At 40.9% G+C, this 23,052-nt stretch overlaps 1 protein-coding gene across 1 annotated transcript in view; it reads left to right on the top strand.

Moving 5' to 3' along the window:
- Positions 1-11,763: 11,763 nt before the first annotated feature.
- suclg2 (succinate-CoA ligase GDP-forming subunit beta) overlaps positions 11,764-23,052 on the top strand; it is a gene marked incomplete at its 5' end in the record, with an annotated part of 85,802 nt that continues 74,513 nt past the window's right edge. The window contains 2 exon segments of the mRNA XM_079217880.1: positions 11,764-11,778; positions 11,782-11,922. Of these exon segments, the coding sequence (XP_079074006.1) occupies positions 11,764-11,778; positions 11,782-11,922 (156 nt within the window).

Genomic DNA, 23,052 nt, shown 5'->3' with positions numbered 1-23,052 from the left:
TTTGTTTGCACCACCAAGGTGCTTGGATCAATTGCCGTCTAACTGACTAGAGTAACTGTACCTCGAGGTCGAGCTGTACTTTGAACAAAGCTTATTTGTACCTGCATGGTGGATAAAACAGCATGCATCGAAAACCCCATTACGTGTCTGTTATGGTGCATCTGTGACAAATGTATTTCCCAGCAAAAAAAAATTCTCTTCTCACAGCGCTCTCCGCTCACCTCTATTTTTGAGTGTGTACCATCTTATTTTTTACTTTAAGAGCTGTGTGTGTGTGTGTGTGTGTGTGTGTGTGTGTGTGTGTGTGTGTGTGTGTGTGTGTGTGTGTGCATTCCATTGAACAGTAAAACCTTGCCCCCTTTTAAAAGAAGTATTTCCTTTGTTTTTATGTCGTCACAGGATCATAGGAATAATATCATGCTGGATCCGTCACTGCCCTTTCGTGGCTCTCTTATAAATTTGAACTTGATACTGCATTGGTCTGAATCTGAACTGGTTTTGTAACCGTGCCCTAACCTCAGAGAACACCTCTTATTAATGTGCTTGTAAGTGTCTTTCAACTCTGCTGAAGCCGGATCATATTTCATGTTTTTATTGAAAAGAGTGCACATTTGAGTTCATAATCACCTCTGCATTACGCCAGGGGCCCATTCCTCGCTCACTTCCCTGATTTATGTTTCACTTATCGCTGCTCGTGGGCTTGTCGGGAGTGTGACTGTAGCTAGTGGCTGACCTGGATATCTGGGAGCATTATAAAGCACTACAGGGACACTCAGGCATTGAGAAATTGGGTGGACGGGCCATTGCTGTGAGTATACTGTTGTCAATACATCCTCTGCCCTGAGGGCCACCTCCAGAGGCACGTTAGGGGCTGCCTTTATCTATTAGTTCCAACTTGTCAGTAAAAGAGTGAATCACCACAATGTTGAAACCAGATTGGGTTGTCTTGAAATGTCTATCTGTTGTTTACTACAGAGGAGGGGGTTTCAAGTAATGCTGTTTTAGAGAAAGAACAATGTGAATATTGTTTGTTTTTTGTTTATTTTTTTTCACATTCTATGTGGTCCACCTGGGGTCCATGCAGACGGGTTTGCAGATTGGGATTCTGTGGACTTGGCCAGTGGTTGTTTTCCTGAGTGTAATTTGCACACCAGGGAGAGCGTTCCAGCTGTGATGAAAAGGAAACTGATTCATAATTCATGGAGTTGTAAATGTGAGTGCAACAGGCTAATGGGCTATATGCTGTTATGTAATGAACCAGAGCGTAATGAAATTTAGGGGATATTGTATGACCCCCCACCCCCCTTTTTTTTTTTGGAAAGAAACTAAGGTTTCCTAATGAATGTTGAAGTTCTGGCTCTACATATCAATTTCATTTCATTTCACTATAATGCAAGTTGACCCCCTCTCTGTTTAAGGTGAACGGCTTATCGAGAATGTGTATCTGGCTGGCAGCTACAAAAGGAAGCACCGGCATTGTAAGGCAAACAGCCACACTTAATTGTTCATATCCAATCTTGTCGTATCCCTGTCACTGTCTAAGATGTAGTTAATTGACGTGAGTCTCTCTTTTGAAGTGAAACTTGAGACTGTGAGAGCCCAGGTTAGGTCATTCTTGCAAAATATATTATAAAAGTGAGAGATAAAAGCATGGTAGAACAGATTGGAGAGAGAGGGGTGGATGAACAGAGAAGGAGGGGGAGAAAGAGACGGCAATAGCATGCTAAAGAAGCACTATTCCTTTGTTCTCGTGCCACACACAGGGAAAGGCCACATCAATGATGCTGGATGTTTCCAGCAAACAGCATAAAAGAGAAACAGAGCTAGGCAAGAGGAGGGAGAAAGTAAGTAAGCATAAACCATTTGAGATTCTGGAGGGGACTCAGTCCTCCCTGTCACTCGTCCATCCTTCCCAGAAAACACAAAGAGCATTATGCATGAAGCCCAGAAGGTCTCCGAGCACACACCCTGCTGTCGCCCGGCTCCAACGTACAAAGTCATTCCGACACCATTTCTCTATGAATTCTCAATGCAGCGCGACACAATAAAATACGTCCAAATCAATGAAAGGTTAAGAGGTGATCATTCTTACACTTTCAGCCTTGACCACCTCCTCTGTTCTCTTATTGAAGTGTGAATAACAGCCAGGCACCTTTCGGATATGACATATATTTCCTCGTGGGTAGAGATTGAATGAAAAAAGAGAGAGTTATAAAATATATTAAAATGCATTGTGTCCTTTTCTTTTGAAGTCTCAAAGTGCTGTCTTGGATTTTTTCATATTTCTGTGGATTTTCTTTTGGGTAGAAGTGCAAAACTTCCTTATTCTGCTGTAAAGTTTAGTGAAAGAAAGCAAGCAAGGGATGTGGCAACCTCCCAAACATTGTGCAGGTGTGTTTTGCAGATAAAGTTAGACTAAAACACACTGTAGGGAGGGGGGAATAAAGAAAAAGATAAAGGCTGAATCAGATCATGCACAGAACAAGCTATATGATGGCACGTCCTGATAAAGAGCTAAGAGAGAGAGAGAGAGAGAGAGAGAGAGAGAGAGAGAGAGAGAGAGAGAGAGAGAGAGAGAGAGAGAGAGTGAGAGAGAGAGACACACATTCACCTTTGTATACATTTTTTATGACACTACTGCTGGCACAAATCCCAGCATGTCAAGCAATCTGATATGAAGCCAGTCAGAGATCTTAACTTCCACCTGCATGTTTATGCTGACAGCTTTAAAATCTTAGAGGAATGTATTTCCTCTCCTTTCCCTGTATTCATCCGCATGACTCATAATACAATATGTTTTCTTTTTCAATCATTTTCATGTCCAGGTCCAGCAATATCATCCACAATACACAATACATGGAAGAGATGACTGTTTTAGATGTAGTTAATGGCTTGTTAAACTGTTCAACACGGCTGAAAGAGCATCATTCAATATGATACACGATAATAGACTGACACAGCACATCTATATCTGCGGATCAATTGCATTCCCTTTCAGTAACACAGTATTGCCTTTTATTTATATGGACATGTATTTTCTTTGTGATGTTAACAGTTACCAAGGAACTGTTCAAGGAAAAGAAACTTTGCCATAGTTCAAATTCCAGAGGTTAAATATACAATCCCACAGGAAAAGAAAAAGCATTAAAAGAAGTGCCATACCATGACACAGGGTTTAAGAGGACACTGGTTCCCAATCCGTAGGGTGGCCGGGCTCAGCCTTCGAGATAGGGTAAGGAGCTTGGACATCAGGAGGAAACTTGGAGTTGAGTGGCTACTCCTTTGTGTTGAAAGGAGTCAGCTGAGGTGGTTCGGGCATCTAGTCACGACGCCTCCTGGACGCCTCCCACTGGAGGCTTTCCAGGCACGTCCAACTCGTAGGAGACCCCGGGAAAGGCCCAGGACACGCTGGAGGGATTATAACGCCCGGCTGGCCTGGGAACGCCTCGGGATCCCTCAGAATGAGCTGGTAAATGTTGCGGGTGAAAGGGAAGCCACCGCGACCCAACCCCGGATAAAGCGAATGAAAATGGATGGATGTTTGGATGGTTCTCAATCACAAAGAGAATATTAAAATCAATGAGAAGTACCAGTCCCAATGGACCCCACTTGACAAATGTTATTTACATAATATGCCACATTGGAATATGTGCAAATTAGGTTGGTGAAAGATGCATTCATTCATGTCATCCCACTCCTTGGTCAAGAATATGCAGGAACATCTTTCGCAGATATTTACATGAACGCCTTCTCAAAACAGAACTGCGGAGAAAAAGGCTGTGTGATGGTTGAGCTGTGCGAAAGGCTAACACACGTGTCACTTAGAATTCAGCTATGTCGCACCCAAGCCAGTGCAGACAAATATTGGTTTTGTGTCAAAAAGGTACTTGAAAGTTGGATGTGTTAATCTTCCTGCTAATGGCCTGGCAAAGGCCTCCTTATTATTCCGGCCCTTGCCTCCCTCTACTGAGGGTGTCTCCACAAGGTTAATTAGTGGAAGGTCCCCTGAGGTTCCCTACGCGATGTAGGCTTAGCATAGTGGAGGTGCCTCTACACAAACAAGGTTAATGGAGCCTCAGATAACACCATCCTTCTCTTTCCCTCATCCACATGCATCCACATGGAGACTGTTACTGTGCCTCAGTTATTCATCAGCCTTTAAGGTGGTGGGGCTGGCTGCCTTGGGAGTTTGAACTGTAGGTATTAGCCATTGAGCTGACATTCACATCTGCTTGCGGTCATTGCATTATTTAAGTAATACTTCAGTTGGGAATGGGAAATGGCAGTATGGTAAACAACCAACTGCTATTTACAGCTATATTATGTGAGGAAAACCAGAAAGTGTAATCATCATGTGTCAGTGTGCAGAAACAGCAACAACAGAAAAACATTTTCGCTACTAAAAAATGCATTTGGATATAATTTTGCGAGGGAAACCATTTTAGGAACTATCATCCATCAATGATCTTGCTGCGTAGCAGCTTTTCTGATGTAGGCAATAATGTCCCGTTGAGCTAATCCCGAGCCCATGGATGCATCTGTCATCATTTCCCCAGAGAGAGAGGCAGTAACGCAAGGTTTAAATCAAAGAAATAACTCACAGCGAGAGCGGGGGCCCTGCAAAGGTCACTGTGCCACAAATGACTTTGCATCAAGAGTCACAGTCTGAATTGCACCTCTAAATAAAGTGTGTCTTTGAACCATTCCCCTCAGGTATGTGGTCGAGCACTCTCCACTATGCCATGCGCACCCTTCTTTCCACTTTACCTGCCCCACCATCCTCCTACCTCCCACCTCTGTGACCTCCGTCAGGATCCAGATGATTTATCGCAACAACATCGCCTTTGCCGCCATCCTGATTGCTTTGATTTCTCTATTGACATTTCCAACCGTCCCACCTGCATGCCTTTTTCATGCTTGAGCCGGTGTAACAGGCCATAGTATACCCCCAGTCCGGACTATACCCGGGGTTAAAGGGGCCTAGGCTAGATTACAGCTAGATACATACCCATCAGGCCAGATTATACCCCCATGATATCAGTAGTGTTGAGTGATATACACAAGAATTACTACATTTTTTCACATTTTATTGGGGGTTCAGCTTTGTCAGGTAAGTTAAGTAAAAAAGCTAACTGACTTAAATCTTAAAACTCTGAACATAGACTTTTATTATTTTTTATTACAAAATATTAGACTACAAAAGATCAAAGATTACTACGTCCTGAAACTTCAACTTCTAAGACTAGCAAGTCGTTGCTACAACATAAATGTTCAAAGTTAAACACTGATAACAACATCAAAACATCCACAAAGATTACTACCACACTTCTCAGTAGTATTACACATTAAAATGAAGCTACTGTCCTTGGCCATCTTATTTAGTTATTAAAAAGCATTTTAGTGTTTTTGGACAGCCTGACATACTTTTTTCATTTCAAGATAGCTGTTGATTAGTTGAATCAGATCTGATTAAACAGTCTCGCTCGCTACACCAGTACTAATGTTGTTATTATTAGTCAAATTTCAACTTTTTAGTCAAAATTTCAAATTTTCACAACGAAAATGACGCAACAAAATAGCCTGAATGACAGTTTTTACTGAATGGCAATAACAAACGTCACACCCCTTCACTGGCTAGCTAACTATCAAGATTACTTGACATTAGATTCAAGATTCAAGATAAGACAGTTACTCTGTACAATGAAAAGCTTATGTTGCTGGGTCCTCCTAAAACACAGAATTACAATAAACTTAAGGTAAAAAATAAATCAATAAACTTAAGGTAAAAAATAAATTAAAATAAGGCACAAAATATAGCAACAGTATTGCACAAACATAATGCACAAGAATATGAGAACAGTATTGCACAATCAGTATATAAAGTGCACTATGCATTGCTACAAATATAGACCCTGGGGTATACTCTGGACGGGGGTTAATTTGAGCTGTTACGCCGGGATGGCGAGCGTGCTTCCACAGATGATAGTCATGAAGACACCTTATCTCTCATAGCCTACCTGGAGATTCATGTGCAACAATGATGTTTACTTTATGTTAAGGCTGACCAATACAGCTCCGTCCGTCTCTGCACATCTTCTTCTCCGTGTGAAGATATCGCCTTCAGAGAGAAAGGGATAAGAGGCATCCTGCTGCTTCTTTGAGGTCATAGGCAAGGAGGGTGCTGATATATGCTGGTGGTTTGTGAGGGGAATGAAAGGCGGGAGAGAAGCAGCTTAAAGTTTTAAAGCATGACCCAGTCCCCCCTTTGGTGACGAAGGTGGCACAGCGTGTGCTGAGAGGCTTGCGGAGGAATCTGGCTCCTCTTACTCTCTCATATGCACATCTGAGCACTTTCCCAGCCTCCACTGGCCTTGCCACTGTGTCTCTGACTGCCTATGTGTGTGTGTGTGATGTGGTGGCAGGGGTGGTGCGCATGTTCACGGGTGTCCGTGCGTGTTCGTGTGTTTATCAGGAGCAGTGTTTGGTTTTGTTTGTGGTATGAATTCCCTGCTCCCCAGTGCAGTGAGCCCTGATGTGTGTGATACTGAAGCCTGGAATAAACAGGGCCAGCTATTGAAGCCAGCATCTCAGTTGTCACCTCGTCCTGCTGTTGAAGTTGAGAGTGTGTCAACATTAGTTTTCCATTGCTGGAAAACAAGAAAGCCTCCTTAACCGCCTCCCTCAGCGGTGCAGCCAAGCCCCTTAATGTATATTACCTGCATGGCATATCTGTATAGATGCTCAGAGAGGCTCACCAATGCATCCGCTCACATGCCTACATGATTAACAGACCAGTCACCTCCACGAGTGCTTCTCTCTCTTCCCTCTATATGTAATATTGCGATAATATGTCTCCCCTGCTTTGATCCAAGCTTGTTATTCCCATCCAGGGATATCTGCTGCAAAACCCCACAGGAACATCACACACTCGCAGACCCAACACTTCACAAGCCCTGTTTGATGCATCTGTCTCCCAGCATGGAGACCCACTGACTGTGTTATTCCGAGGCACATTAATGGCGGGGCCTCCAGCTGAGTGTGGCTGACAGACATCCGGGGGTGAGAGATAGCGAAGACGTGGCAGCTCCTGACGCTATATTGATTCACTCTCCAGCGCCGACATTCAGAGCAGACGGGAGGCAAGCTTTGACAATCTTGTGTTCTTGGGCTGTACTGGATTTTATGGGGGAAAAGTGAAAGTTATTGTGGCTGATGCTAAGGTATGGCATCCAGCACTGGGACAAAGTCTGCCCTGCTCTAATTCTGGAGAGAAAACCGTTTACTGGGTCGTAATCTGGCCAAACTCTTTGGAAGCGAATGAAAGGCTGAAAGGAAGGGCTCAGGCTCATACATATGCAGAGCTGGCTGTGACGTCGTGAACTCCAAGAAGATGATGACTAATTATGTCTGCCGTCTGTCATATCAAAAGATGTGCTGAGCACAGGGTGGCAATGACCGTCCCCCCCACTGCCCATCTCCTTCACTTTCTCTCTCTTTGTGATCTCCGTCACTCTCAGGTCTTCCCAGTTACTTTCTTGCCTATTTTAATTTCCCTGTCAGGAAGTCTGCTTGCTGTCTGTGTGACTAAGCCGCTAGATGCCTTGCTTGTTGACTCAGCAGTTAAGTGCATTAATTCCCCATCTCTCTCACTCATTTGGTATTCTGTCGGATAGAAAACAAAACTGTTCTCTGGTTCACTAATGCCACATGAATCTATATGTAAACATATCCTGAAACAGAGTTTAAAACCCCAGCTTTGAGTCGAGTCACAGCACTGGTACAAAGCTGAATAGCTACTTTCAGAACTTATATGCTCCGACTGTGCCCTTAAACTTATATGCACTGCCGGTGCGCTCGGCCTCAGTGCATCATATACATATATTCACAGAGGTCAGACGAAGTAAGTTGGTACTTGGCCATGTCTGCTTTCCTTAAAGGATGAGAGACGGTGTGTGAACGCATCAGCATTCAGTCAGAGGAAAGGTCATTAAACTGTCCAGACTCTGAATGTGTGTCTGAAAAAGAGAGACAGACAGGCAGACAGACAGATGATTGTAGATTCTTCTTTCTCTCTTTTGAGCATGGGCCCTGCAGCCCGGAGGACTGTGCTGATTACTCTTTTTTCAACCCACATCTGGGAACCGTGGGTTAACGGGCCGGTCAGAGAGAAGAAGAAGACGCACAGGGGGAGGGAGAGGAAAGGGAGAGTGGAAACAATGGGACGCCTGGAAGAAACAACGGAGGGCAAGCAAAGAGTGAAAGTAACACAGAGAGCGTAAACACGCAGTGAGAGGGAGAGAGTTGGGACAGAAATGAAGAAGAGAAGGGTCGGCAGATAAACAGAGATGGACGTGTGGTCCAGGCTCTGGGCAGGCTTATGGTGTCAGGGCCTAGCAGTGAGCCCCGAGGGTTGTTAGCCAAGCACCACTGCTATTTAAGTGTGAGGGAGGGGTCAGAACCGACCACAGGGCCTGTCAGGGAGCTGTGGCTCTCCGTCTCTGGTATTCTGACAGCTTGCAGCTCACTGAGTGAAACAGACAATAGATTATTGAGTGGAAACCTCAAATTAGTTGCTCTGCCTGCACATTTGCTCACTTTCCTCAGGGGAGGGGAGCAGAGGGAAGAAAAGATGGGACATGCAGTTTTAATATTACCCTCAGGGCCACTAAGAGTGTAAAATCAGGCAAAATAACCAGAAAGTATGATGAAAATTGAGGCTACATGTTGTAATTTAACACATGCACTTAGTGTCTTTTTCACAGTTACAGCAATGATGCATACGCACACATTGTGTTTTCAGTTTTAGTCCCTTGTGTTACACCGCATTATTACTCAAACCTTACATATTGTACTGTATATATTGTTTGAATCTCATGCATTACTTTCCCTACATTTTTTATTGCATATGTTAGTTGTAAATAAAAAGCTTGTTTTTCTTTATACATAATTTTAATTATGTATTTGAAAATAATCAATGTTAGCAAAACATGTCCTGAATTTTCTAATTCAAGCCTTATTCAGTGTCATAAACATGCCACTTACACACAAACTGAAATCATCTGAAAACATATTGATAACTGATTTATGAAAGTTACTTGATACTTTCTTGGCCAACAAGATTTAAGTCTGGTGTTTAGTGGTTTAAATAAAATACTTACATTTTTAAATAATTATTTAAATTTTATTTGATGAACCCTAAAAAGCAAGAGGTAAATATATATATATATATATATATATATATATATATATATATATATATATATATATATATATATATATATATATATGTATATAATGATATTTGTTTTGCAGTGTTGAGTTTTTAGATGAGATGGTATGAATATAAAAGAAATAGCTTCTTTGTAAAGTGTCCATTGAAATTCAAAATGTGTCAGTAAACCAGAAAAGGCCGCACTAGTTGCTTTGTATTCCAGAATAATAATTACATGATTGCTATCACTGCAAGCAAAAGACACAGTTTTTGTTCTGTGGAACAGAACAACGTCTCAAATGAGAAAAGTTGAATTGCATTAGTAAGGGCCATTGATATTCTGACGGTCCTGTCTGAAAATCAATCCCCTTGAGAGGAGCAAATGTCCCTGGTGAGACAAAGAAAAAAAGAAACACAAGCTGGAAAATGTTCAAGTGAATCATCTTTTAGTCATTCTGCTTGTCTTTGGCTCTCAGTGAATTTTTCAATTTTTTTCAAGGTTTAGCGCCACTCTGCCCTGACACAAAAAGACACGTATTTATGCATTCGGAAGGATTTGTTGACAGACCCAAATATTATACTAGTGCAGCACTTTTCACTTCATTTGTGCTCTTACCCATCAAAGAATATCTCACTGTGTGGAATATGGATCACTGACTATCAAAAGCTCTCACCCAAAAAGAAAAGGGGATGAGAACAAAAGTATCAAATAAACATGAGATAGATTTCCTCCCAGTTGACATTAAAGTGGTATACATTTGCACATTTTAATAATTTGTCATGTTTTTAGAATGTAGATTTATTTTCTTTTTTTACCATTGGCGTAGAAAAAGATCTCTGGGTTGCAGCGGTTCATCATCATCATCGCCTCCCCTCTGCCTCGTCCTCCCGAGCCTGCTGACACTGATGGTTTCTAAGTGAGCGGCTCATCCCTCTCTCTCTTCTTCTGTCATAATCACTGCTCTTTATGATCGCTTCGCCCTCTCTGCCCTTTCAAGATGCGGCATGTAATGAGTGCTCTGGAGGGTTGTGTGAGTGGTCTATTTAGCTATTCAGACAAGATCAGCTCACACAACCCATGCTCTCTAATTCTACTGCGTACCAATACCTCTAGCACAGTTATTGTTTGTCCCGCTCACAAGGTCACGAACTGGATGGAGGTGGAGCGCCTCAGACATTCAAGACCAATGTTGGGCTTTTAGCATGGACTCGATTTGAATATTTATCCTCTATTACATTGACAAATATTCATTCTGACTGTTTTACAGAATTAAATAGCAACAAAGACAACGTATAGTTGGTTTTCCCAAATTATAAACCCTCCATTAAGAAAACCAACATCCAAACAATTTGCCAACCTCACTGTCAAATTAATGAATCAGTTATTGAAATAATGAATTAACAACCTTTTTATTTTATTTCACGGGTTATTAAGACACATTAATCAGCAAAACTCAAATTTTCTCCAAACAGTGTTGGAAAAAGTAGTCAGATTGTTTATTTAAGTAATAGTAGCAATATTACAGTTTGACACAAATTAAAGTCCTACCTTAAAAAACATTTTAATAAAAGTACAAAAGTACGAGCATCAACATATACTCATGGGGTTGTGATTATCCTTGAGGTCACAACAGGTCATTTTTACAGTGATATCAAGTTAAAAAATGTTTTCCCTTCGGCCACCTTTCTTCGACTACTTAAAGCACCTATCTTTGAACGCCACCTTTACTTTTAGCTTCACACCAGTAAAGTCATGTGACTGCATCTTAAAACGTGGTGACGTTATTGTGGTGACAACAACTGTCCACAGAGAGACAGACATAAATATAAACTGCTGGCAAAGTACTAAAAACCACTTGTAGACATGCTTTTTTTGGCCTTTAGCCACACACAGACTCACAAGGTAAACAATATAATTGTTGCTGTAGTGTCTGGTAAATACACTTTCTGCTAATTCCAGCTCTCTAAATAGTGATCTACCTTCTCTCCAATTCCAAGAATATATGTATGGTGGAGAAATACAAAATCATTTTACTTTGGTGTTTAAAACAGTCAAATTAAACTTTTGACTCATATAAAAACATATTATAACCAGGTTTATGAAATCCACATGGAATATGAGTGTAATTTCAGAATGTAAACGATTCCACAGGTCCGTAAAACCCACAGATGACCTTAACATGAACTTGATTTCCTTGGATATAGCTGTACTGTATGACCTTGCAGAACAGAAATGTTCTTTCCTTTTTTTAAATGCATTGTTGCATACATTTAAACAAATACAAAAATGCAACATTCAAGGAACAAAAGACTACATATAATATACATAATAAGAGAAAACAGATATGGACCATGTGGTGATAACATTTTAATTGCATTGTAGCCTGGATTTTCAGACATACACATTTCTCATTGGATTAAGTAGGCTCGTTGTATATTTCAAACTCTACTACTACTGTACATGTCTACGGTACTGTACTTTAAACATCACCCTACACGCGCACTGGGCGTGCACACACTTCAAGCACCGCCCACGTCTTCCCAGATGCCCTATGAGCGGCTCCGCGTGAACTCGCACGTGCTCCCGACGTCATCTCTCTCTCTCTTTCTCTCTCTTCCGTGTCAACATGGCGGCTTCCATGGCATCCCAGGCTGCAGCAAGAGGACTGAGAACAGCAACCTCGAAGCACTTACTCCTGGACAAACTCAAGGTACTGTCACCGCGTGCGTTGCTGGCAAAGCCGGTCCCGCCTCGCGCGGGTGTGTTCCGCCATGTTTGTGTCCGCTGTCATGTTCTCGTGGAGCTGTTTGTGGAGCTACGTGGCTCTCAGGTTAGCATGTCTGAGCAGAGAGGTTTGACAGATCAAAGTTTCTGTTCACTTCGTGACATCACGTGACGACTGCTGCTCTTCTAATTAATTCACTCGACACCAGCTGTACATAGGAACATGTCCCTCTTCACTGATGTTACGAAAGGATAAGTGCAGCATTTATCTGACACTCTTGACATTGACTTTTGTGTGCGTGCGTGCGTGCGTGTTGTAATACTACTTCTACACTGTGTGAGCCTATGGTTCATTATTAACAGCACATTCATCCTCTCTCCGTGAACATCACACAACGCTGCTACCGGGACAAAGCTCAAAGTTTTCTAACTGTAGATAACACCACAACCAAAAGGTTAGCTCTTGCACTTTGATTCTCCAGTGTCTGTGTGCGACAGATTAGGTTTGTACACAATGGCGAATGATTACAGTTGCATTGTAATCATCTCTTCTGCAAACAAAGCGTTGGGAACTAATGATTAAAAGCGTAATGAAACAACAACTCTGCATGATCCACGAAAAGGAATCCGAAATATAGCAAAACACCGCCTCGGATTGACTAACAAACAAAATGCTGAGAAGAAAGCAGAGTTGTGTTTTCCTCATACATTTAAAAGCTTCAGGAGAACTGAACACGTATATCATGTTTGTTCTCAGTCAGCTATCAAGATCTGTTCTTTATTGGATTTGTGTCCGTGTAAATGTTTGTAACTTTAGTGCAGATGTCTGGATTTGGAGGATAAATTAGAGCAGGAACCGGTTGACACTGTAAACATTGGTCCAGCCAAGTGTGTACAACGCATACTGAAAACTACATTACCAATCAATGTTCAGATGACCGTGAAGGCTGCTATGAAGGCCAAGGGTGACCCAATTAGGTTGAGAGGTAATTTCAGGTCTCAAATAAAGATTATATATATGTGTGTGTATGTGTAGAGATTATAAGGACTGTGTAAAAGTTAGTTAAGTTAAATTCATATTAGCATATTAGCTCCGTAGAAAACAGCAGAGGACCAGAATGGCTTGTTGAGTGGAGAAATGTGCAGGACGCTGCTACGCCATAGGCATGAGATGTATTTCCCTACTCTGTACCGTGTTCATACATCAGCTATAGATGCATGCAATATGCAGGAATCGGGAAGTAGAGTGTTCCCGAAATGTCTTATTTTACTCTGTTGTATGCAGTGGCATGCTCTTAAAAAGTAAACTTTTGCAAAACCTACGAATCTCACATTTACTGGTTGCTGTCCCTCTCTTCCATTACCTCTCTCTCTCAAGGATTCTCTCTGGTTTATCAGAGACCTGAGCTGATTGACAGCTGGGTATCTCTGCAACAGAATCAAATCGGCTTTGACAGTGTCAGCTAAGCTGAGGAATTCAATTTGCGATGATTTGTCAACAACAATGCAAAGGACATCACAATAATATTCAAATGGTTAGGCTCCATGATGCTCTTTAAGGGGGAGTGGGATGCTGTCTCTCTCTTTCTCTCTCTCACACTCACTCACGCATTAATTAAATCTCCTGAATTCTTGTCTGCACTGCGAGATAATCCTCAGGCTGTTTTTCACTGTCGCTGAATTTGTAAACGCTTGCTAAGTTTCTTCTCTTGTAAGGTGTTCCTGCTTAGCAATAACCCAACAGTGTCGAGGCCCAGCGTGGTTTGAAGGGAGCACACTGGGAAGGTCCTGAATATTTTACAGAGGGGGGTGGAGGGCCCTCCTCTTGCAACGACTTCTTTTGCTGGAACTTCAAACGACGGGCGGCTTCCCCATCTGTCTCAGCAAGAACACATTTACATTTCCTCCCCGCAAGGAATACTGGAGGACGAAGTTAGCTCTAACTGGATTTGAATATCGCTTCACCAAGGTTAATAGCCATTTCTGTAGCTGGTGAGGTGCTTAGACATTTTCAATAATTTAGAAGGGCTGCAGTCATTAGGAAATGTTGGCAGCCTCTGAAACGGGGAATGCAATGAGTGAATGCACACCTATTAGCTTAACTTCTGCTGTTGTTCGAGTGCAGATAATGAGGAAGAAGTGGGAGTGACGCTGAAAATGAGTTGAGAAAACACTGTCAGTGATGGCTGACAGCTGTAATTCATTAAAAGTGCAATATGTTGAAGATTACGTTCAGCTGCCATACTAGCTCATCCATCATCTTTGAAATTAGGCCTTCAAACGTATCGTAAGTGTGATTTGGAGTTCATAATTGAGTTTGCCAGGGGCCGCTCTCTGTGAACTTTTGTATTTTTTTTTTTCAAGACTTGGCCCTCATCAATCTGAGGGAATTTCAACAGGGTCAATCCGGCATCGCGATTCTATGCTTTTTGTGTCGTTAAAAACAGTGACGGCAGTGTTGCAGTGTAAATGTACACAATGTGTTAGAGCGCAACATCGCTGGTGGGAATAAAGACGTCAATAAAAAAAACAGCTACTCTAAAAGTAGTCAATTGTCTGCAAACACCTGTAGTACTCTCCGATTACAGCCTTGGATGTTCAAATTATACCAGCAAGTTTGTTTGTCCCAAACAGGGTTGCCATGATAATAAAAGCGGTGCAAAACATATCACGTTAAACGTTATTTGCCTTTTTCGATAGAACCATGAACCAGCCAAGGCACAGGATCACCCTCCTGTAGCGCCCACGGTTGCTGATGTTGCGTTAGCCGATCATACATTTGGCTCCAGGGTAGATTCCCGCATCCAAGGTCATACATGTGGACTTGGATGCAAATAGGGGTGAACCTTGATGTAGATGCACATCCTTGTATGGCCGTCTCCTCATTACTGCGTTATCTACCCCTTTGACTCGACACCTTTGAATGTGACTCTGTACACCCTCTCTTATTAACTCTGCTAATTACTGAAATCCCTATCTGTAGAGACACAACAGTCAGGTTTTCCTTTCTTAAGCCTGTCTGCAGGAGATTAGACCTGCCCTGCCTAAAGACCTGCCAATGATGCAAATCTGTCTCACTGATCTAAATCCTAGAGCCATGCTCTACTGCTCCCGCCTCTGTCTCTGCACCTCTGTTCTATTACCAGCTCTCTAACAGGCACATGTCATTTTTTCTCATCATACTCTTAATGGTTCTGGGCACGACCTTATCTTTTGAAGGGGCAAGGACAGATAATGAGTGTTGCACAACATATTTGATTGTTTTCAATACATATCGATTCTGAATATGTGAAACTCGCTCACTCAGTGCCGTCTTCTCGTCACTTATCTCATTGGCACCGGTTGTATGCAATCATGTGCTGGTCGAGGTTGCCGATTTATAGCTTTCAGTGTTTCCCATGAATTATCTCGATAGTGTACTGTACTCTGTCACCTATGCAACCAATATGTTAATGAAAGTGGCGGTTTACACAGCTGTCATGTTAGGCCATGACGGGGATTTTGCAACCCTGTCATTCATTGCGTGTCGGCAACTCTGGAAATTTCAGTATCATGAAAACACTAATGAAAAGCTACAAGTGGGTAGTAGGGACAGGAGCAAAACGTACATCTTGTGCCACACGTCTCTTTTGTCTCTATTTTTTGCTTCGTAGCTGAATGGCAAACATGATTTTGATATCATCATTCAACACTAAACACCTTTTCTGTTGCTGACTAACAGAAAGTAAAGGCGAATGATTGTGAATGCATAGTAATTTTAATAGTGTGAAGGCAGTCGATTAACACGTGGCGTTACATTTGTAGGGATGAGTCATGATGGTGCCGTCGGACCAAACGGCAAAGTGGCCTTCGGTTTAACCAGTATTCCATCCCTGACAATCTCTGCCATTACTTCTCATCCAAATCTATGGAGGCGGTGCCAAAGCTGAGGACAGAGAGAGGAACTCCTGCCATCAATACTCAAGTACTTCAGTAATTAAAGGAGACCAGGCTAGTTGGCACTCTGAATTAGCCCGCTAATGCTTCATGAGGCATGCTCTTGTTACACGGCTGGCTTTCCATGGAAATATGCCTGTGATTCACACCGGCCTGTTTATGCAGAAAATCCACATCAACTCTGCTTCTTTGCCTCCTCCATTTGCTTTACTGCGTGTCGCCTCTCTCACGGCTCACCACATAGGGCTTGTCTAATTGCAAGGCAGCCTGTATTCGTGAGTTACAACCAAGTATAAAACTGCCGCCTCATTAGCAGAAAAACATTCCACCGCAATAAGTATGACGATCATTTTGATAGTCGCTCTGAGTACGGTTCTCTTCGATTCAGCCCGTGCTCACGGATGTGGACGCTATAAAGTTCCCTTTTAAATTCTTCCCGGATGGTTAGCTAAATGGATGGGGAAAATAGACGAGTTCATAACCTGAATGGGAACAAATCAATTACATGGAGTTGGTGAACTGGCAATCTGTTAATTTCTTAAACATTTGATAATGCCCCCTAAGGAGCATTCTGGTTAATTAACTCGGCAGTAATTTTTCGTCACTAATAAGGCTGTGTCATTTCAAAGGGGTTAGGGTCTGGCCATGACAAGTAATGAGGATTTTAACCTCACCAGACATCTGGGGATACTACTGTGTAATATGAAATATTCAAAGCTGCCGTAGTCCACTCGCTGTGGTTGGCAGTTTAGACCAAAATGCACTGCTTTGAGCCAGCTCTATCGGATTAAGTGCTCAAAAAACATTATCATTCTAAATGGTTTAATGTGTACTGAAAATATATGTTACTGCTACACAGCACTGAACAGTGTTCTTTAAGAAAGTAAATCCAACAAAAATTAAAACGGACAAAAGCACCAGATGCCCAAATGTAAAACTAAAAAACAAAATAACAACTGTGAATTCACCTAACCAAGCTGCTTCCAGTGACCCCGTGCACATCAAGCAGTCCTCTTCCATGCTGGTGACTCTGTAAGGCCGTACTTAAGCAATGCAATGCTTGGAGCTCAGTGCTAACATCGGCATGCTAACATGCCAATGTTTAGCAGATGTAATCATTAACCTCCTTAAAACGAGCAACCCGTCATTTAGCTATAGTCTTTATTTTATTGTATTATCATATTTATAGTTACAGTTGAAGTCCAAGAGTAGGAGGAGAGGATGAAAATCTTATTTTTTCCTTTGTTGTATCTCCATTTTGTCTGGGATAAATACGGTTTACTTACAACTAATCCATATTCTTTAGCTTTTTATCTTTCACAGAAGACCAGATAATATAGACATTATGGTTGAGGAGCTTTACTGATTTCATTTTGGGTTTGTTGTTTCAGGCAGGGGAAGAGATTGGGGTTAACAGTCTGTTGGCTTGCTAACAATAGGCATTTATTACTAAACACAAAGTACAGCTGAGGCTGATGGAATTGTCAAATATTTGTAGGTATTTAGTCAGGTATTACAAATTTGACCTGATGATGGTGAAGATGGAAAGTCTGGGATCACCAAAGTCATGAGGATTTATTGTCTTGGAGTTATGTATGTCGGTTTCAAATTTTCCTAAATGTCATCGCAACCCATCCAAGAGTTGTTGAGCTGTAGTGGACCAAGTGGACTGAGAATCCACTCGATTGTCTTCTTTGATGGATTTATTTACTGTGAAAAGTCTGCTTTTATTTTTCCGTGATGCTTGTGATTTTTGTTCTGGCAATTGAAGAAAAAATCCACGAAGGTAGGTTGGAGAGGAATACCTGGTGGTCATCAGAAGGACAATGACTCGGAGGATTTTCTTTTTAAAATGTAATATGTTTGTGTAAAGTTGCTCCCTAGCCTCAGAAGCAACAGCATTGACCTCTTAGCAATTCATCCTGGATTGATTTATTGAGAGTTCCCCCTATTGGAGCTTCACTTTGTCCAGCCATTGAGACTTGTTAATGACGATAGCCTCTGTGTGAGTGGGATGGCGTCTGGTGCTCCAGGTATATTCTGAATCCAAAGTGTCCTTTACTTCCTTAATGCAGCTCTACATGAGGCTTTATCTTCATTCATAATGTATAAACTGTTCCTATAATCTGTAAACTCCTTTAATCTATAAACTGCATGAAGTCATTTGTTACTTTCATTATTATCCTGAGGAGTGATGGAGGCTCTTGTTCAGGTGTCCTATAAGGTATTGATTGGCTCATGCAGCAGCAACCACTTTGCATGTGTCTTCCACACCATCAATCAGAGTCCACTGATGTAGTTCATCTAGCGGAGCGCTGCGTACTGTAGGTTCAAAGAAAACACAGCTTGGAAAAGGCCAGGAAGAGCTGCACATAATGACTTTTTCTCATTATAGATGAATCTACTCATTATTTTCTAGCTTAATCAAATAATTGCTGTCTATATAATGACAGTAAATTGTGAAAAATGCCCAGAGCCGACGGAGATGTATTCAAATGTTTAACCCCCAAAATATTCCATTCACTATTGTAGAAGTAAAAAAATAATCTTTCAAATTGATATTTTGTCAGTAGATTAATCATCTCAACTCTATCATGTAGGCCTGGGTGTTTGTTCTTTTGTGTCCCTGTTTTTACGCTGTGTAATAAAGGTGAACTCAAGATCACGATCATTTTAATAATTTTAGTATCACAAAACACCTTACATATACACAATCGCATGCTGAGTTATCAAAATAATCATTGCATTTACCTACTTATCATCTTGCTTTATAATAGTTAGATGATATAATCAACGTTAGGATGTATTCTTTCTCGGCATAAATAAAAGATGGTGTGGCCTGGATGGTTGAAACCACTGATGTCCCCAGTTAGATAAATAGCCTGTTTTCAGAGATGATGTTTCCCGGGTGTTGCCAACTGTCATGGCAGCAGAATCACTTCTTCAGTCACTATTGTCTGGGTCCTGTCAGGCGTCACTTCCAGAAACAAATGCGTTTTTTGACCCGCGGTGTCAACCCTTCGGATTTTTTGAGTGACGGATTAACGAGGAGTGCAGCATTGACTGGCTGCTGTTTATGGGCCTGATCAAAGGTGATTGCCTGCTTTGTAACCTTCCCTTGTAAATTAAGGCTTATGGCTCTCATAAATTTCCAAGGGAGGCAGAACTAGTCTGTCAGATGGTGACTTTTTGACATTGTTCCCCTCTCTCATAGTGATAAAGACAACTCGCCCTAGGATATTGACTCCTTAAGTTTAACAGAAGGGCAAGCGGCAGAGTAGTGGCATGCATGTCTTGGAATGACTTTGGAAAGTGCCACGATCAGACATCCCCTCACTGTGATGACACTCCTCACAACAAGTGCAGTTTGACATTGTGCATGCTGCTCTCAACCAAACATGAGACTGCACAATTTTGTGCCTCTTAGGAGAAGTCCTGATGTTGCACGATGCAAGTGCTGAATACCATATGGGCCTGCCGAAGAAGTGCTTTGGGAGTAGCGGTGACTACACCATCATTTTGTCCTTCAGTGCGACTCGTGGATCAGTACAGCTGCGACAAGGACTTTGCAATCTGATGCAGCTGCTGTCGTAGCACTGTCTGTCCTCTCCGCGTCTTTGTGAGTGCCTTGTGAAGCCGCATGGTGACATTCTTTATTCAGCACATTTTAATGTTCCAAAGAGTCCTCTTTTCTTTTTTTCTTCTCTTTTTACTTATGTTAACACAATTTAGTGAAACTAAATTGCCTTTTGTGAGTTTGGGTCTTTTTTTGGTTGGTTTTGCAACTTTCCTCAACATTCTTTTGTGGTCAAATTGTATTTATGATGCATTGTTTTGAATGTTTTTGTGTTGGGACCATTGTTATTTTAATTATCTATTTTCTTTCCTAAAATATATATTTTTTGTGTCGATCACCTCAACAGAGTAATGCATTTTACTAAGATAATTGACAGGGGCACTTTAATGTGAGTGTTTTAAAAACACTAATTATCAAAGTAAATGTCCACATTAGGAGACAATATGAGCACATTACATGTTTCTTTTGTGAATCAGATTTTAAAATTCATAGGTTGCTTGAATTTCAATGAACAGGACATATTTTTATATATATTTACATACATAGTGCATGCATGCATGTATGTATGTATGTTTCCTGTATATAAAATACCTTTTGATTAAAACCATCAAAATCACCATAAAGTTTTGACTGAGAGCAGGACTTTTGTTTTTGGCTTCAAACCCTCCCTAAGGAGAAAAAAAGAGAGAATCCACCTCAGCTACAGTGTATTTCCGTGACATTTTGTGATCACTCTCTGAATGTCAAGACTCTTGCTGCAAGCCAGCTGAAAGAAACATTCTTTCACGGAAAAAGTTCTTCCTCAATATGACTTCTTTCTCCTCTGCCTCCATTAGCATTTTGTTGCATTAAAAGCAAAATGCAGTTGGAAGGGTGTAAAACATGATGGAGAGTAATACTGAATGTCTCCATGGGTTTAGTGTTGGCATGTTTTCACCTGCTGGAGATTCATGTGCTAATGGCTAATTTGAAAAGAAAGTGAAAGGAGACAGAGCTCTGCTCATTGATTCATTCCCAATGTGAATGCTTGCTTTTCCAATTTGCTCCTTGATGTTTCTTTCTGTTTGTGTTCCACGGCATTAATGTTACTGAGAAATCCTGTCTTTATTGATTTGCAGAAACCTGCTCCTTAAATGGGTGCGCTGCCTTGTTTCTCATCATCTCCATATATTAATGGAGAATATAGCTGTTTGTCGTCGCCGCTCCGACTCTCTCCTGCCACTGCGTCCCACTTCCCGTCACTTGGATGCACTCATGAGGAAGATCTTGAGTGCTTTTGTGTGTCGAGGAGTTTGCTGTGAATATTTATGGCTTCTCGGACCCGTGCGTGTGTGTGTGTGTGCGTGTGTGTGTGTGTTTTTTTTAAAGTAGAACAGTAGTTGGGTATAAAGACTGGTAGGCTTGTCTCCAGAGTGCTGCTGATGATAATTACTGTAGAGAGAGGGGCTCAGGGGACTGCAGGCCAGCTGCTTGTCCGCCTTGCTGCAATACTGCCATTTACCACTTAGCACACCACTTTCTTCTAAGGGACTCCGGAGGGATCTTTTAATGTGATATATCTATTCGAACTATGGCAAATCGTTATAATTCATATTATAATTCTCATATTATTAACTTTTTATCGAAGAACCACAGAATTCCTTTTATGTAAGTATTTTCTGGGCCTTTTTTTAACTGTGGGCAGTGGCGACTGGAAATGAGTCTTCGAGGTGGAAACTTTTCATGGGAATCAACAGGAGTTTATGGGAACTAACAAGAATAAATATGACAAACGGAAATATACATGATCAGGGTTATTTGTTCAGACTTCATTGACCATGTCATATACAGATAGAAACAAAGTGTTTGCTATATTATTAATGGATGTAATTTAAAGTGAAATCTGCCATGTGTTGATGTTAGCAACTACCAAGGTAACCAAAGAAAATTTGAGGCAACAGTGTTGGATGTGTGCAAACTTGGAGCTTAAAGTGAACACCACATTTATAGAAATAATGTTTCACAGAAAAGAATGAATAAAAATACATTCATTGAAACTCCTCAATTAAGCTACATCCCACATTGTAACAGCTAGCTAGCTGTTATTAACGAGTTATTAACGAGTTATTAACTCTGTGCTTTCCTTAATGGGTACTATATGCTGGCTTACTGAAATATATATATATATATATATATATATATATATATATATATATATATATATATATATATATATATATATATATATATATATATATAAAAAAGAATATAGAAAGTATATTCTCTCCAGAAATAAAATTCAAACTTGCATGAGAGCTTATAGTCATTTGGCTCAGTGCATTAGTGTTGGTAGTGTGTATTGTGGGCAATGGGAGAATGCACTGTAAATGCAGAGGGATGTAATTTGACAAAATTCTTACAGCTTACCCACCTCATTGCCCCAGAACCAGATAAATATATATATATTTTTAACGCAGCCTCCCGGGAAATGGACTTGTCCTTTTTGTTATCCTGGAAGCCTGGAATATCACCTCACACTTTGAAAGTGTTGTAATGTTCTTTAACACTTCCAATGATGTTTTGGAGGATGGTTTCTTCTAATTAGAGATGCAGCATGTTGGGTTGTTTTATGGGTTAAGATCTATTTTTATAAATAATGAGCATCTCTTCCAGAATGTGTTGCCAGGTAAAGCAACAAGAATGCTGCCTGTTTTCTTATTCAGTGTTTACCTCTGGAAGGTGACGAGCCAGATGTGCCTTGTGTTTCGGCATTCACCATGACAGATTTCACAAACAGCTGCAGTAATACCAAGCCTCACTTCATCTTTTTAATGATACTGTATTATTATTATTATTATTATTATTATTATTATTATTATTATTATTAGTCAAGCAGTCAGGAATTCCTGCCCATGTTAAAAGGTTGAGGCAAAAGAGGAACGATTCTAATGAATCACACGGGGCTTGTGATTCGCTTGTAGACATTTACAATAACTCATCGCTTTATCATAGTATTATCATAATCCATGTTTATTTTTGCTTCCCATCTAGTGATATGACCTGAACACTCACAAACAAAGTAGGTGAATGTGTCAGCCAAGTGCTACTTCATGCACTTTGAACATAGTAAAAAAAATAAACGCATCTATTACATGCCTTTAGCATGCGGACTGAAAATATTTAGATTCTGGAGTTATTATGGTTCTAGTTATGATGGCATATTAAAAATGATCAAGTCAAGTGTGGCACATTTGCTATGATTCATTAGTTGAAGAGCTCAGTTGTCCACAATGTGGAACATTACCTTCAGCTTTGATACTCATGAAATGAATTAAAAACAAGAAACTTGGAAATATAAGTGTAACAACGTTAAAACATGATGATATAGAAGACTAGAGTTACTGTCTATGTCTATGCCATTTATATTACAAATGTAATTATTCTTTAGATTTTATTTAAAATTACACACTCAGCTGCTAATGTTTTCCATATATTTGTAGTTATGTACTAATGTTGAATTTGAAGTGGTAGATTGGAGATGAAGGCAACACAAAAACAAGTTGTGTGAAGTAAATACCTCAAACTAGGCTACTCTAAGTGGTTATATAATGAACCATTTTTGCC

This window comes from Taurulus bubalis (assembly GCF_910589615.1).
Source record: "Taurulus bubalis genome assembly, chromosome: 5".
NCBI lineage: Eukaryota > Metazoa > Chordata > Actinopteri > Perciformes > Cottidae > Taurulus > Taurulus bubalis.
Note: the sequence above shows the minus strand (reverse complement) of the source record. Positions and strands in the feature narration are given on the sequence as shown.